This window comes from Henckelia pumila, chromosome 2 (genome assembly GCF_033568475.1).
Source record: "Henckelia pumila isolate YLH828 chromosome 2, ASM3356847v2, whole genome shotgun sequence".
Classification (NCBI taxonomy): Eukaryota; Viridiplantae; Streptophyta; class Magnoliopsida; order Lamiales; family Gesneriaceae; genus Henckelia; species Henckelia pumila.
The window spans coordinates 16,208,611-16,222,165 of record NC_133121.1 but is presented as its reverse complement, the minus strand read 5'-3'; the positions used below and the strand labels follow the sequence as shown (position 1 = coordinate 16,222,165).

The following is a 13,555-nucleotide window of genomic DNA, read 5'->3' as shown; positions in this document are numbered from 1 at the left end:
CTTGCGTGAGACGATGTCATGGATAAATTTTAATAATAATGGATAACGATGGAAAAATTTTTATACATTAAATCGAGTTAATAAATTTAACCATGCAGTCTAATAAGTAGAAATAAATAAAATTATAATACTAAGACTAATAATTTAGAGAATAAAATAGAAAACATGAAACTTTATTAGACGAATTTGACAATTTTCCCCACTTAAAAAATTTTAGACTGGCTAATATAAATTTTATTTTTTCTTTGAAAAATTATATATATTTTGGGAAACTTTTCGATTATATTCTTAATGATTAATTCTCAAAGGCAAAACTATTGGGTATCGACACAAAAAAGAAAAATGATTTGCTTGTATCTATTATAATATCCTTATCGAAAATACACATTCCGCTTGTCCCATTATTTGCGACTAGTAACGCTACCACACGAGATGCATATCTATAATAAAAATAATAAATTCCATAAATTTTTATAAAACAATGCAATCGATTGTATTTTATGTTTGAAATTTTTTTGTTCGGAATGATTTTGTATGAGAAGAGAGAGATGAAGTGTTGTTGATTAACTAACTGATCAGTTAAATTATTTTGTTAATCATGACCGAGAAAAAAAATTGGGAAATTATTTTTTAAAAACTTAAGTTAGATGTTTAAAAAAAATAAAAACAATTTGAGCATATTAAAAAAATATTGCACCAAAAATTAGTTATTAGAAATCCTGATTTATTAGCAGTATAAATAGTTTCACACGTACTCAATATCCTTTTTCCTGAAAAAGAAAAAAAAAAATCAACATAATTAATGAAATATTTTTAGTACTAAGATGATCACATTTATAATCACGAAAGCAAATAATCAGTTCAAATTAAAGTTATGAGACAACATTACTACAACATCCACAAACTATCAATGGCTAATATTTAATTAAATAATTTAAATATAATTTTACCACAATTTCACTTAAATACATTAATTGGATCATGTAATAGTAATGCACAAGAAGTATGTTGTGTGAATGAAGTGAAAAACGAAAATAATCTGAGAAACAAAATAGAATGGACCCTTATAAAACCGTTGGTAAATTTACTGAAAATGAACATTATCCTCGTCGCCACAGAATCTCATAGTTTCTGACTTTCTTCCGTTCCCCATTTATAACAAGAACTTTGAAAAAACATGTCAATAACAGAGGTGTGCTAAGTATAATCTCCCAGTTTGTCATAACTAGTTCTCACAAAGCTTTTAAACCAAGTATTCGTGAGTTTCATGTCCCTCTCGCTCTCTGCGAACTCCAGAATCATCACATGTAAAGCCCCTCCGGAACGCCTTCTTTCTTTTTGAACATAACCTTGTCTTTCGCTTTCTTGAAATCTGCATGCATTACCTGTTAAAAAAAAACCAATATCAATAAGCCATATGTGTCCAGATGCATCGGAACATAAGAAATTTCAGAAGGAGCTGAATTCCCGAGCCCTTTTCATAGAGTTTCTTGATTATTGACTTGATTAAACATAAAACATAGTAAGTGCTTAGTATGAATATTTGAACACAAATCACGTATTACATTTGCTTCATTTCAAGAAAACAATAAATTCCAGAGGATTTCAATATCCATTTCCAGGAAATAAAGTAGATTGATAAATGCTTATTTTGCTAAACATGTCACAATCATTGTAATTCATTGGCTTCAGCATCCGAATAAGCAGTGAGCATTGGAAGGTGATGATCAGAAGCATCGTAGAACTACCATCTTAAAGTATATTTTTCTCATTATACATGAAGTCTCAGTCTCTATTTCCAGACTATTATTAATGCACATGGCACAGTTCAATTACACCTTCGCCCTTCCATTACCAATTAAGAGATACTTATATAGTTTTGGTCAAAGGTTTTGCCTAACCTTCATTCGGCGCTCTCTCAAAGCAAGTAAACCAGCTTCAGTGCATATGGCCTTGATATCAGCTCCAGAAAACTCATCTTTTGTCATGACAAATTCTTCAAGGTTTACATCATCAGCCAATGTCATCTTTGATGTATGTATCTAAACGTCAACAAGGGGATTATTGATCGAGGAAGACAGTCGTTGGAACATGAAAGATATTGCACCAAATGCCGATGCATACTACTTAAGATCATAAATCATTAATACATACCTGGAAAATACGCCTCCTTGTTTTGATATCTGGAAGAGGGAATTCAATCTTTCGGTCTATTCTACCTGGCCGAAGGAGGGCAGGATCAAGACTTTCAATTTTATTTGTTGCAAGAATAACTTTAACATCTCCTCTAGAATCAAAGCCATCTAACTGGTTCAGCAATTCTAACATAGTCCTCTGAATTTCACGTTCACCGCCTGAGTGGGCATCATACCTGCAGGAAACATTCACTAAATAAGTACCCACCCACATTTTTTGACCTATTTATGGCCGATTGGCCCCATTAATCATATCAACATCACCTTTTTGTACCCACTGCATCAATTTCATCAATAAAAACGATAGACGGAGAGAGATCATCAGCAACTCTAAACAGTTCTCTAACCAATTTAGGGCCATCTCCGAGATACTTCTGAATCAATTCACTACCAACAACTCGCAAGAAAGTTGCCGATGTAGAGTTTGCAACAGCCTGGAGAAAATAAATAGAACGAGAGGATGACAAGATATAAACCCTTCGGCCTATGAGGCTTTCAGAATATCATCTAACAGATAACCACACCAAACATAAATATAGCAATCACTTGATCAAACACATGAGCAGGAAAAAGACAGAGAATTAGACCTTCATGCAAAGCTTAAACAAACTCCCTGCACATGGCGCAATACTTTTGACTCAGTTCATGAAGCCCTAAGCAATAAAATGCATAAAAATTAATCAACTAGAGAGAACTTTGACACTACTAATATTGAATAGTAACTGCGAATTAATTTCAGCAAATTGGTCTTTATTTAATTCCCTGTCATGGGACAAACTAGAGACTATTAAGAATTGAAAAACAAACAAGAGATGCTAATGGCAAAGTCCCCATTCGATGATATCCCATCATCCATCTCTCTTACAGAGGATATGATTTATGAATCTTGAAAATAAATGACATCATTAGCTGGAAACTATGGAACAGAACGTAAAACCACACAAACCTTTGCAAGCAGGGTTTTCCCAGTCCCAGGCTCTCCATAAAGTATGACACCCTTGGGAGGTTTAATACCGATATCCTCATATAATTCAGGGTGAGTTAGTGGAAGCTCAACCGCCTCTTTAATCTCCTGGATCTGGGCGTCCAGTCCACCAATATCTGCGTAAGATTCCAATGGAGCTTTCTCAACCTTCATAACTGATACCATAGGGTCGACTTCGTCTTGAAGCAGTCCAACAACAGAAAGAACCTGTAACATTAACATAATTTCCAATTATTAAATTCATTAAACATTTGAAAAGGTGAAGCTAATTGTATTCCATTCAGCAAAAACGAAAAGATATGAAGACTCCAATCCTCCTCTTCCGCGTTGTCAAGTATTATTATAGATTTACTCCTAGTTACTTTGAGATTTACAGCACCAAAAATCTCAGCGCCTAAAATTTCTACCTAGAAATTCGCAACATCGCAAACCAAGCATCATTCAAATGGAGCAACTCTGACAACATTTCCAACTGAACTCCAGTTCCCAAAACCCACAGTTCAAAATTCTATTTCAAACAATAATCAATACCTTATTGTGCATGAGAATAGCGCATCCAGGTTCGAGCTGATCCTTATCCACAAACGACAAGATCCCCACATAGTACTCCGGGCCAACGGACGAGGAAACAATGGCATGATTCTCGTCAATCAACTCCTCCAAATTCCCAACACTCATGGGTGACCCACGCAGATCATCGACCTTGGACCGATCCTCCTCGGTCTTCTCCTCCTGCGGCTTCAGCCTCTCCTGATTAGCTACAAACTCTTCTTCCATCAGAAGATAGTCTTTGATTCGCTCCATCTTCAAAAGCCGCAGCTTGCACTTCGTCAGAGGCGTTACCACAGGCAGCCGAGCTGCAGCCTCAGGACCCTTCTGCTTGCGCTGCTTGCGTCCCACGCGAGCCGGCGGCGCCGCCGGTTCGAATTTCTTCTCCTTCTTGTCGCCGTCGTTCTTCCTGTCGCCCGGGGGTTGCCTATTCAGACCACCTGGCGTGCCCTGACCCATAATTTTCAATCCAAATAGAAAATCGAGATTAGGGTTCTTCTCTATATTACACAGTGGGAGTGGAGTTGCCTTTCCCTTCAAGAAAGAGATTTTGCAAATTATAATAATAATAATCGTGCATCAATTTTCGTTCCTTTTTCTTTAATTTTAAAAATTTACCCAATTAACTATAATTGTTATATAATAATAACTATTGTTTCATTTGCAACACTGCTACGAAGAATCGAATATATGCTCATTAGTTAAATATTTTAGTAATATCTTATTTTTTTAATAAAAATTATAATGAGTGGTATCGATGTAATATACAACAACTCGAGAGTCACTATAAAAATAAATTCAGTAGAGTTCTATAAACTATAAAACAATAAATTCGATTGTGATTTTTGGTGAATTTTTTCTGTTTCGTATGACTTTTTGAATCACGATTCACGACAATAAAAAAGCAAATTGGAAAATGATTTACACCAGAACCAGAAGATAAAAATAAGTGTTAAAAAAACAAATTAAGTACAATTTGGAAATATTGGTTGTAGGTGTATTTGGGGGGGAAAAATTGGTGACATGTCACATGAGAGAGCAAAATTAATTATTATTCATGCTTCATCATCATAAAATATTTGGGACTTTGCTAATAAATTATGGTATCAAATGTTAATAAGGGCTCTTAGCCTAAATATTCCAATTTAAGACAAGATCTTGATCTTGAAACATATATAAACTCGATCGTTTATGAGTTTTCTTGATCAAATCAGACAATCGTTCCGATTAAAATTTGAATTAGAACGATGTTCAACTATTTTTTTTAAAAAAAAAAATAGTTTGTTTAACGCTAAAATTGTTTTTTTTGTTTTTTTTTTTTTTGTTAAATTTGCAAATTTTAATAAATATAACAAGAAGAATAAAATAAAATTCACGAACTCAAATGATAATTCAAATGATTTATTAATCATCATCGATAATAAATATCACAACAAACGAATCAAGCCCAAAATGATCGGTTTTGTCAATTTTAAGCCAACTCAAGAAAATCACAACTCAAATATTAAAATGTAAATATTTGGATAAATAATAGTTATTCAAAAACCTCCTCGACCAAATTTCCGAATCTGCCCCTCCCCGAGCTCCAATGCGGCGACAGTGCTTTCCTTGGCATGATATACAAGGCCATGCAGAATTGCAGATGCTACACAATAAACAACAGCCTGAAATCCCACGCAAAATGAATAAAATGAAAATGGATCTCGAATGTAAAGCACAGATAAACTTGTTACATGTTTAAAGCTCATAATGCATGCAAAAATCGGCATAACGCCAAAAAACCAGGAAGACGATCGATGGGGCAAATTTATAGTTCAAGCTCAAAAGCATGTCATAGAGCTTTCACATTTTGGCTACTTTGAAGTATAATGTTGCAGCTGTAAAGATTAGTTTAGTTGAGAAACATACCAATGGAGCAGCTAAGGATCGTTGTCATAGGGAACATTTCGAGCAGCTGATCCTGAAAGATTCAGGGCAAGCTTCCCCTGGGCATGAAATTCCGCCAGGAGTGGCAAATAAATAAGAATATCATCAGAAAAACAGTTTCCAGAGAAGTCCATATGCTCCATTGTTCCTGTAGAAGTTGGGAGGAAGAAAAACTCAAGTGTCGTATGGAGGATAAGTGGATAACTTCTATATTTCTCAAACATCGGTCAAAAATATCTGGAGATCAGGAACCTTTTGTGGCTTTCAAGCCAGATGAAATTACTGATACAGATTCAACAGGCATTGAGTTGTATCGTGCATCAACTGCAATAAGTTCTCGCGCTGATGACATGATCCTTGCTATGAATTTTGCGGATTCAAACCCCCCTTGGTTATTGCTGCACCAATTAAATTGATATTTCAAGTTATGTTGAAAAGACAAAAAGCTGAACTTATCTCCCAGCCAAGACAGATACAGGTGAAATAATGTGGACCTTATATTCAGGTACACAAGCTTTAACTCCTCGCATATTTCCTCAAGTGCTAGCATAAAACCAGAAGATCCAAGTCCAGTGTCTTCAACATCGAGGCCACGAACGCCCGTGCACATAAACTTTCCTAATACTGCCCCAATTTTGCTGGAGGAAAGCAAAGATTACGGAAATTCAACGGCAAGGAAACATCAGAATTCTTAAAAGCATAATATAAATATCGCGGCATACCTGCCAAGGTGATTGCCTTTAATTGAAAGCATGTTGACTGGTGTCTTCATAGTTGAAAGTACTTGTAAGAGTTGAGTTGCATGGTTGCATGTAAGCTCACAGTTTTCAAGCTTCAAATCAGCAAAAGGCAAGTCTCTACAGGAGATCTCCGTAAAATATGAGAGAAGACTCCTGGAAGAAGTATTTAATTTTGTTTGATAAGATTTTTTTAATTTGGTGAATGAAGCAGATATACAATGCACGTAGATCAAAAGGGAAAAACAAGGATATCCTGAGATTAACATCTCTTTAACCTGATTCCATCTTCAATGGGATTGTCACTTAAATCAAGATTCTGTAAATTAGGCATGTGTACCAGAGCCCGTCTGAGACTGTTGGCATCATCTTTTGCTAAATTATTATTCCTGAAATATAAACATTAACTTTTATTCAATGGGCACAAAATTTTAAAATTAATCTACTCAACATGACGAGCATCAAGTCATTTGACAATTAGTTATGCACATATTTAGCACTTGCGAACCATTTGTTCACCCCCATGTGACCAAGGTTTGGCAGTTCATATGAAAGCACGTCGTGGGAATTGGGAAAGGTAGAAGAAAAGGGGGGAAATTTAAAAGGGATGGACAGATATCGTTTTTGGGTTTTCCCAACTATTTCTTTCCCTTTCATTTTCAGTAAAGACAACGATTTATGTTCATGGACAACAGCAGACCTTTTCAGAAACAACTTTTGAGAAATACAGTCATTCATGGATTTCTAGAGTTCAATCAGCAGGGGTACCTAGCGGCACAATCTTATACGCTACAGATTGAAAACATATTATCATTCATTTGCGACAACCAGTTCTGTGCTACTGTAATCATGGACTTCCAACCTAATGCTCCCTTGTTTATTAACAAGCTGCCCACTAAAATTATTTTCAGAGATGCTATGTATTTTTTTTGGACAAACTACATCCTTACTTTACTGGGCACTATGGATTCAGACATTCCTACAAGCAAGGAACAAAGCAAGTATGGAATAACAGTATATGACCAAAAATACATTTAAAATATAAGCCGCTTTAAAAAGATTTGGACCGACTCTTGAGCGTTTTGTAATGATTTTAAAGTCACCTTAAGTTAAGCACTCGTAATGATTGCAAAGACTTGCCTAATCCAAGAGAGCAACTCGTTGATTTCCACCGAAACTGAGAAAGAAAACCTGAAATCTGCAAAGGCATACAAATATTGTTTCCGTAGAAATAAAAATGAAAACTTAATCGTGCACAAGTCCAACTTACATTATTTTCTGAAAGGTCTAGAATGTATATACTAGCAGAAGAATCAAGAAGGGTACTGAATACCACTCTTGCAAAGTTCGGCCCCAGATGGTCATCACATAAGGTTAATGAACGCAATGACCTGCCAAGAATGACGTATCCGAAACCAAAAATAAAATATCATCAGATGTAGAATTTTCATGCAAGGAAAAAAGAAAATTAAAACAGTGCACATGGAGCTGAAAGTAACAGAACCCTGATAACATAGCAACTGCGATACAGTTTCAAGCCCATCATTAAGGAATCGACAAGTTAGAGATGGTGATGTTAAAGTTCACCATTGGGACTAGAGCTGTCAAACGGGCCAACCCATGGCGGGGCGGGCCGGCCCACCAAAAACCCACCTTTTGGCAGGTCAATGGCGGGCCGACCCACCATCCTGGCGGGCTGAAAATCCTCAAGCCAACCCAACCCAAGGTGGGTTGCGGGTTAGGCGGGCCGGCCCGCGGGTTGGATCACGACAAATAAAAATAAATAAAAAATATTATAATTAATTATAAATATCATTTCATAAATAAATATTAATAGAAACATATTAATAAAAAATTTAATTATTGATTTTATGTGTGTAAATTTTATATAAAGTAATTAATACAAAAAAAATCACAATTTTTATTAAAAAAAATGCATATATAACAATAAAAATAAAAATAAAATATTAATTTTTCAGGCCCGCGGGCCAAGGCGGGTTGGCCCAAATTTCAACCCAACCCACTTAAATTGTGTGGCGGGTCGAGCCAACCCGGCGGGCCTAACCCAAATTGACGGCTCTAATTGGGACGCAAAGTTTTACGATCATTCTAAAATAAACAAGAAAGAAATACTTCGTCCAATATTTGTTCGAACAAAAGTGAAAAACCACCTTGTACGATATTCAGAGACTTAGACAATGAAGGATAGTAAGAAAACACAAGGTATTTGATGAAGTAGTAAATCCTGAGATTTCTTCCCAAAAAAAATCCTGAGATATTTGTTTCATTTAGAATGGAATCATTTTAGATTATATCTGCATGAATAACGTAATTGAGCATACCTCCCGGATGTTAAGAAAGGTGTCAATCCCACCGGCATGGGAGATGAATCAGTCTGTAGGAAGCTCGATCTCTTGATCGAGAAACACTCAATTCCATGTGTTTTAAGTCCCTTAATGTACAGTGAGTCCCAAATTTTATCGACAAAATTTGAAGAAAGCTTGCAATGGATAAAATCAACAGACTTTAGAGTTTCACTATTCTGCTTCAGAAGTTCACATAATCCCTCAACCTGTGAAGCAAATTGTCACAAATTAGAATGCATCAACCAAGTAAAAAGATCATAGTAATTACAAATTTTCTTTCTGTGATGTTGACCTCAAATATCAGACAAGGAAATAGCGCACATTGAGAATAAAGGAAAGGTAAGGGATGGAGTTTTGTTCAAACATGGGCTCAGAAGGACCGGCAGAGTACTTCATTTTGTTGCATATGCAGAGAAGCATAAAGGCGCACCTTGTTGACTGGTCCTCTTTCAAGTTTAACAATTCTCTCTTTTTTTTAATTGAAAATATCTCTGAGATAAAAGAAGTGAAAAACCACTGAACTTACATGGTCAGCAGATTTAATCCACTGAAGTTCCAGTCTTTCTAACTTACTAGTTTGTAACAGGTGCTGCAACAAATAAATCAAATAAAAGTCAAACATCCATCATAAAGTACACCTACATTACTTTTCTTCGAAATTCCTTGATCTATGAAAGATCAGATTATTGGAGCAAAAATTCCTTGAAATACAGAAACGAGACAAACCAGTTGGAACAGAAAAGGCAAACAAAAAAATGTTACATCTTTGGGATGCAAACAACAGGGCTCTTTCATAATGCGAGAGTTGGAGATGCCATGAAAACACCAAACTATGACCATGAGGGAACAAACACAATGCAGCTTATTCTAGAGTAGATATCCCACCAAACAATAACAATTTAAGTGACATGGAGAATGAAAAGGCAGAAACACGTAGATCCACTTACTGGGGATATAGAAATCATTAAATTATAAAAGAATCAGTCAGCTGCTAACTGTAAGTATGCACATGCAACTCTGGCATAGACATGAAGTAAATAGTCTGATGCATTTTGTAGATAATTAGAAAGACTTAGGAAGGCTAATACGAATTAGATCTAAATAGTTTAGTCAATGATTTTGGCCGCTTCAGAGAAAGAATTGCCAAAGGATTGTGCAACGGATGCAGACAAATGGAAAGGGGTAAATCCCATAAAGTGGATTGAGCAACAAAACTTATAGTGAAAATCCTTGAGCAGAAAAATAGCATATAATATGTTGTATAACTGCAAACATTCCATAGAAGGGAACCATGTGCTATCAGCCTTTCCACTAGTGATAGAATTTCATGATTCCTGGAGTGATAGCAAACTTCAATAACAATAAGCAATCGACGGCAGATGTCTACTATAACTGAGACCGAATATCATTTTATCTAACAACAATAACTTACACAGGTTTCTGCAACACATAGGACATTCGGAAGCCTCAGAGATCTGCAACAGAAACAACACTATTTCAACAAGAACCAGTTTCCTAATACTATTACACATAAAAAGAAGAAGAGACTTGTTCTGCATAGAGTTAACATAAATTGCTGGCTGATTATGATGGGACAGGACATTTTTAGCTATAAAATGTACACTAAATCTGCCGAAGTTGAGAAACGACAGATTTACAGGCTTAAAGTGGAAAGAAAATAATATTATATTATTCTGAGTAAATAAATAAGACAAGGTTTAAACATTTCGTCTATGGTGCCCAGATCCATCGCATGTGCAGAGAAAGAGAGGGACAGGTTCTGACATTCTTCTTGTTTTTTTTGTTTTGTTTTTAAGTTTCCATAAAATCTTACCGGGCATAAATGCCAAATTGTTGGCAATGATCAGAGAATTTCAAATTGCAGCATGCTGACTTAATCAGGTGATCCCGGCCAACAATGTATTGTAGTATAGAATCTGCATGGAGGAAGAGACACTCAACTGCTTCACATTAAGTTCTTGGCACATGATATTCTTAATTTCTATGTTTATCAACAGAAAATTTAAATAGAAAGAGATGAGTGGTAGGATGTGTGGGCAACACGGGTAAAGAAAAAAAACATAAGCAAAAATGGGAATAATGGAAAAATGATAATATACTTCCATACAGTTTCTCCCTCTTTTTGCAAGTGAGAAAGCATGAGGCAAACTGGGTATTGGGGAGGAAATTTATAAAACTTTGGGTCAAAAACTAATCGTCTGACCTGGAATTTGTATTTCCCCAATAGAACCATCATAAGAAGGGAGAAGAGCAGTCTCTACAACAGCATCCACACAGCTGGTCATAAGATGACAGTAAAATCTTATTTATTGGAATAGTAACAACTAGAGAAAAAATCAAATCATTTAATTTGTGGAGCCGTGGCATACTCTTGCAAATGTTTCTCCCAATATATCTGTTGCCAAGCATCCGTTAAAACAGTCTTTGCTTCACCATGTTTATCCAGCCAAGATACAGCCCGGGTTGGATGATCATGACCAGGCCATCGAAGTTTGAGCAATGCCCACCATGCTCTATCCAAAACCCCACACCTGTCCAAATTTTGCCAAACACTATCAAAATTTCTGCAGATTTCTCTTTAGTCTTTCCCATACACTCAAATATGAAATTCTCAACCTTTTGCGTTTTCGACAACCTTCATGGTATTCACCAGCAGGTTCAAAGTCATTTCTGAAGTCTAATGGCCTGGAACAAGACAAAACAAAGTTAAGATGGCCGTTGTGATGGAATATGGAGCTTCTCCATACCAATAAGATCAAACAATTTTCATGTGAACCACAAAGTACAATCCTCCTCTAGTCAGCACTTCACGTATGATGACTGAAGAAAGGACGCTGTTCTAATACATAACTGCTGAATCGAGAAATTCCATGGCCGAAAAGCAAACATAGCAATGTCATAGGACTCGTTACCTCCAGTCCTCAAGTTCCACAAAGTACTAGCTGGGCTATGGCACGGAAGAAACAAAAGATGAAAATGCAAAATGACATTCAGTGGGGCTGATGTACTTGCAGTCTTGCACAATGGCAGACAAAAACATGCTCCCCACCTTTTATGAGCCAAAATACTTGTGCCTTCAGTTTAAACACAGGTACATTAAGAAATGTTTAACACTAGTTTTGAATGAAAAAAGACTTCTTTAAAGCATCATAATCTAACAATGGACATAATTTGCACATGCAGCGAGCTATTATGAATCAGTTGCAGGGCAATACCTGAACTTCAAGAAACTTTTCAAATAAAAAAGGATAGGCGCTCAAAAAGTCGAAACAAAAACCAGGAACCCCAAATTCCATGTAAAAGGTTTGCCCCACACTTGTTAAAAGTCATTATATGAATTTTTTAAAATAATACATCTACTTGAGAGGAGGGTTGAAATGACTTGGGAACCAACCTATTATTAGTAAAGAAGTTTGACTTAAATTTCCCATCACATAACGAGCATAAATGGTGAACACAACACTAACTGACAGAGTACCACAACCTATCCTAATTCCATGTAAACTTCAAGATCAAAAACGGAAAATAACTAATTCATAAAGGCTTTAAAACTCACAAGTTCTCGTTCAGCTTCTGTAATGCCAATGGAGGTAACAATGGCAACAAACCATCGAATAACTCCGATGGAAGCTCATAAATAACAGATGACAGTTTATTATCATCATCCCCTACAAATATGAGCAAAATGAGCGTTCGAGAGCAGCACCAAGGAAATATAAAATTCATTAAGAAATAAAATACTAACCACAATTCTCACCGCTCCCATAAAGGAAATCAAAAAGATTAATATAACTAGTACAGTAATAGTTACCGATGAGAAGTTCATCTATTATGTTTTCCATGCATAAATCAACTAATCTTGGAACTTCTCCCATTCCTGAAACCATTTATGAATGTTGAAAAACTCCAAGAATTATATTGAAAGGAAATACAAATCAATGATATGTGAGATTCACTCTGGTGAACCAACTATATAAAACTCGCAACTTTCTTGCAACTTCTCAAATAATGACGGAGGTAATCAAAGCGCCAAGATGTCGAACAACTCCGATCATCATCGCCCACCTACAACGGCAATTAATTCCCACAATTATGTACAACAAAATTCACCTTTACCCAAAAAAAGAAAAAAAAAACAGCAGCAGAAATAGAATAAGACGGTATAATTCGAACCTCTGGCATGACAATTCTTTCAAAGCATGTATGTATACACCAATCTCCGGATTTCCCACTCCTCAAATCTCTTGGAAATTTTTCAGGGTTTTCAAGCGAAAAACTACAGTATACATGTATGTGTGTGTATAAAATAAACAAATATATGTTATTTGATAATAATAAGGGAATTCTCGTCGATTTTGCCAAATAGAGGTTTCAGGTCTTATTTTAAAAATAAGTTGTGATGGTGTTCGAATGAACTTATTTTAAAAAATTTAAAGATGTTGATGTGTTTAGTATTATAAAATCTTTTTAATTGTTGAAATTACCTAAAAGGAAAACATACTATAAAAATAATTTAAATAGTAACATACATTTAAAAATAGTTTTAAATTTATTATAAATATTAAACATATATAAAAAATAAAACTATTTTTAATTTTAATTTAGAAAAAAAATTTGATAAATTATGTATAAAAAATAGACAGAGGACGTTGTGAAAATTTAATAAAATATATAAGGATAATATGATGAAGTAAAATATCAAAATAAGAACTTATGTCAAACAAACTTAAAGAGCTCATAAACTCTGAAATTTTTAAGTTGTATGACCTTACTTTT

General features: G+C 35.2%; 2 protein-coding genes across 5 annotated transcripts; both read right to left on the bottom strand.

Annotated features, from left to right (window-relative positions):
- Nucleotides 1–1,064: 1,064 nt before the first annotated feature.
- LOC140884031 (26S proteasome regulatory subunit 4 homolog A) lies at nt 1,065–4,285 on the bottom strand. The gene is made up of 6 exons (XM_073290699.1): nt 3,712–4,285; nt 3,142–3,387; nt 2,460–2,629; nt 2,155–2,371; nt 1,902–2,042; nt 1,065–1,385 (listed from the first exon to the last, which is right to left on the bottom strand). The coding sequence occupies exons 1-6, from the start codon at nt 4,186–4,188 to the stop codon at nt 1,302–1,304; spliced, it is 1,335 nt and encodes a 444-aa protein (XP_073146800.1). The 5' UTR covers nt 4,189–4,285; the 3' UTR covers nt 1,065–1,301.
- Nucleotides 4,286–5,123: 838 nt separating this feature from the next.
- On the bottom strand, nt 5,124–13,096 carry LOC140884030 (uncharacterized). 4 transcript variants are annotated; one of them, XM_073290696.1, is made up of 19 exons: nt 12,953–13,096; nt 12,768–12,844; nt 12,591–12,658; nt 12,336–12,447; nt 11,396–11,464; nt 11,149–11,310; nt 10,983–11,056; nt 10,593–10,695; nt 10,191–10,233; nt 9,285–9,347; nt 8,735–8,964; nt 7,663–7,783; nt 7,496–7,590; nt 6,671–6,781; nt 6,378–6,548; nt 6,150–6,293; nt 5,908–6,053; nt 5,638–5,803; nt 5,124–5,374 (listed from the first exon to the last, which is right to left on the bottom strand). In XM_073290696.1, the coding sequence occupies exons 1-18, from the start codon at nt 12,959–12,961 to the stop codon at nt 5,649–5,651; spliced, it is 1,953 nt and encodes a 650-aa protein (XP_073146797.1). In that variant the 5' UTR covers nt 12,962–13,096; the 3' UTR covers nt 5,124–5,374; nt 5,638–5,648. The 4 variants fall into 4 exon arrangements, with proteins under 4 accessions (XP_073146797.1, XP_073146796.1, XP_073146798.1 ...); XM_073290695.1 differs by having other exon boundaries at nt 5,125–5,393; XM_073290697.1 differs by having other exon boundaries at nt 5,126–5,393; nt 12,591–12,656; nt 12,736–12,844; nt 12,953–13,038.
- Between the last annotated feature and the right edge of the window lie 459 nt (nt 13,097–13,555).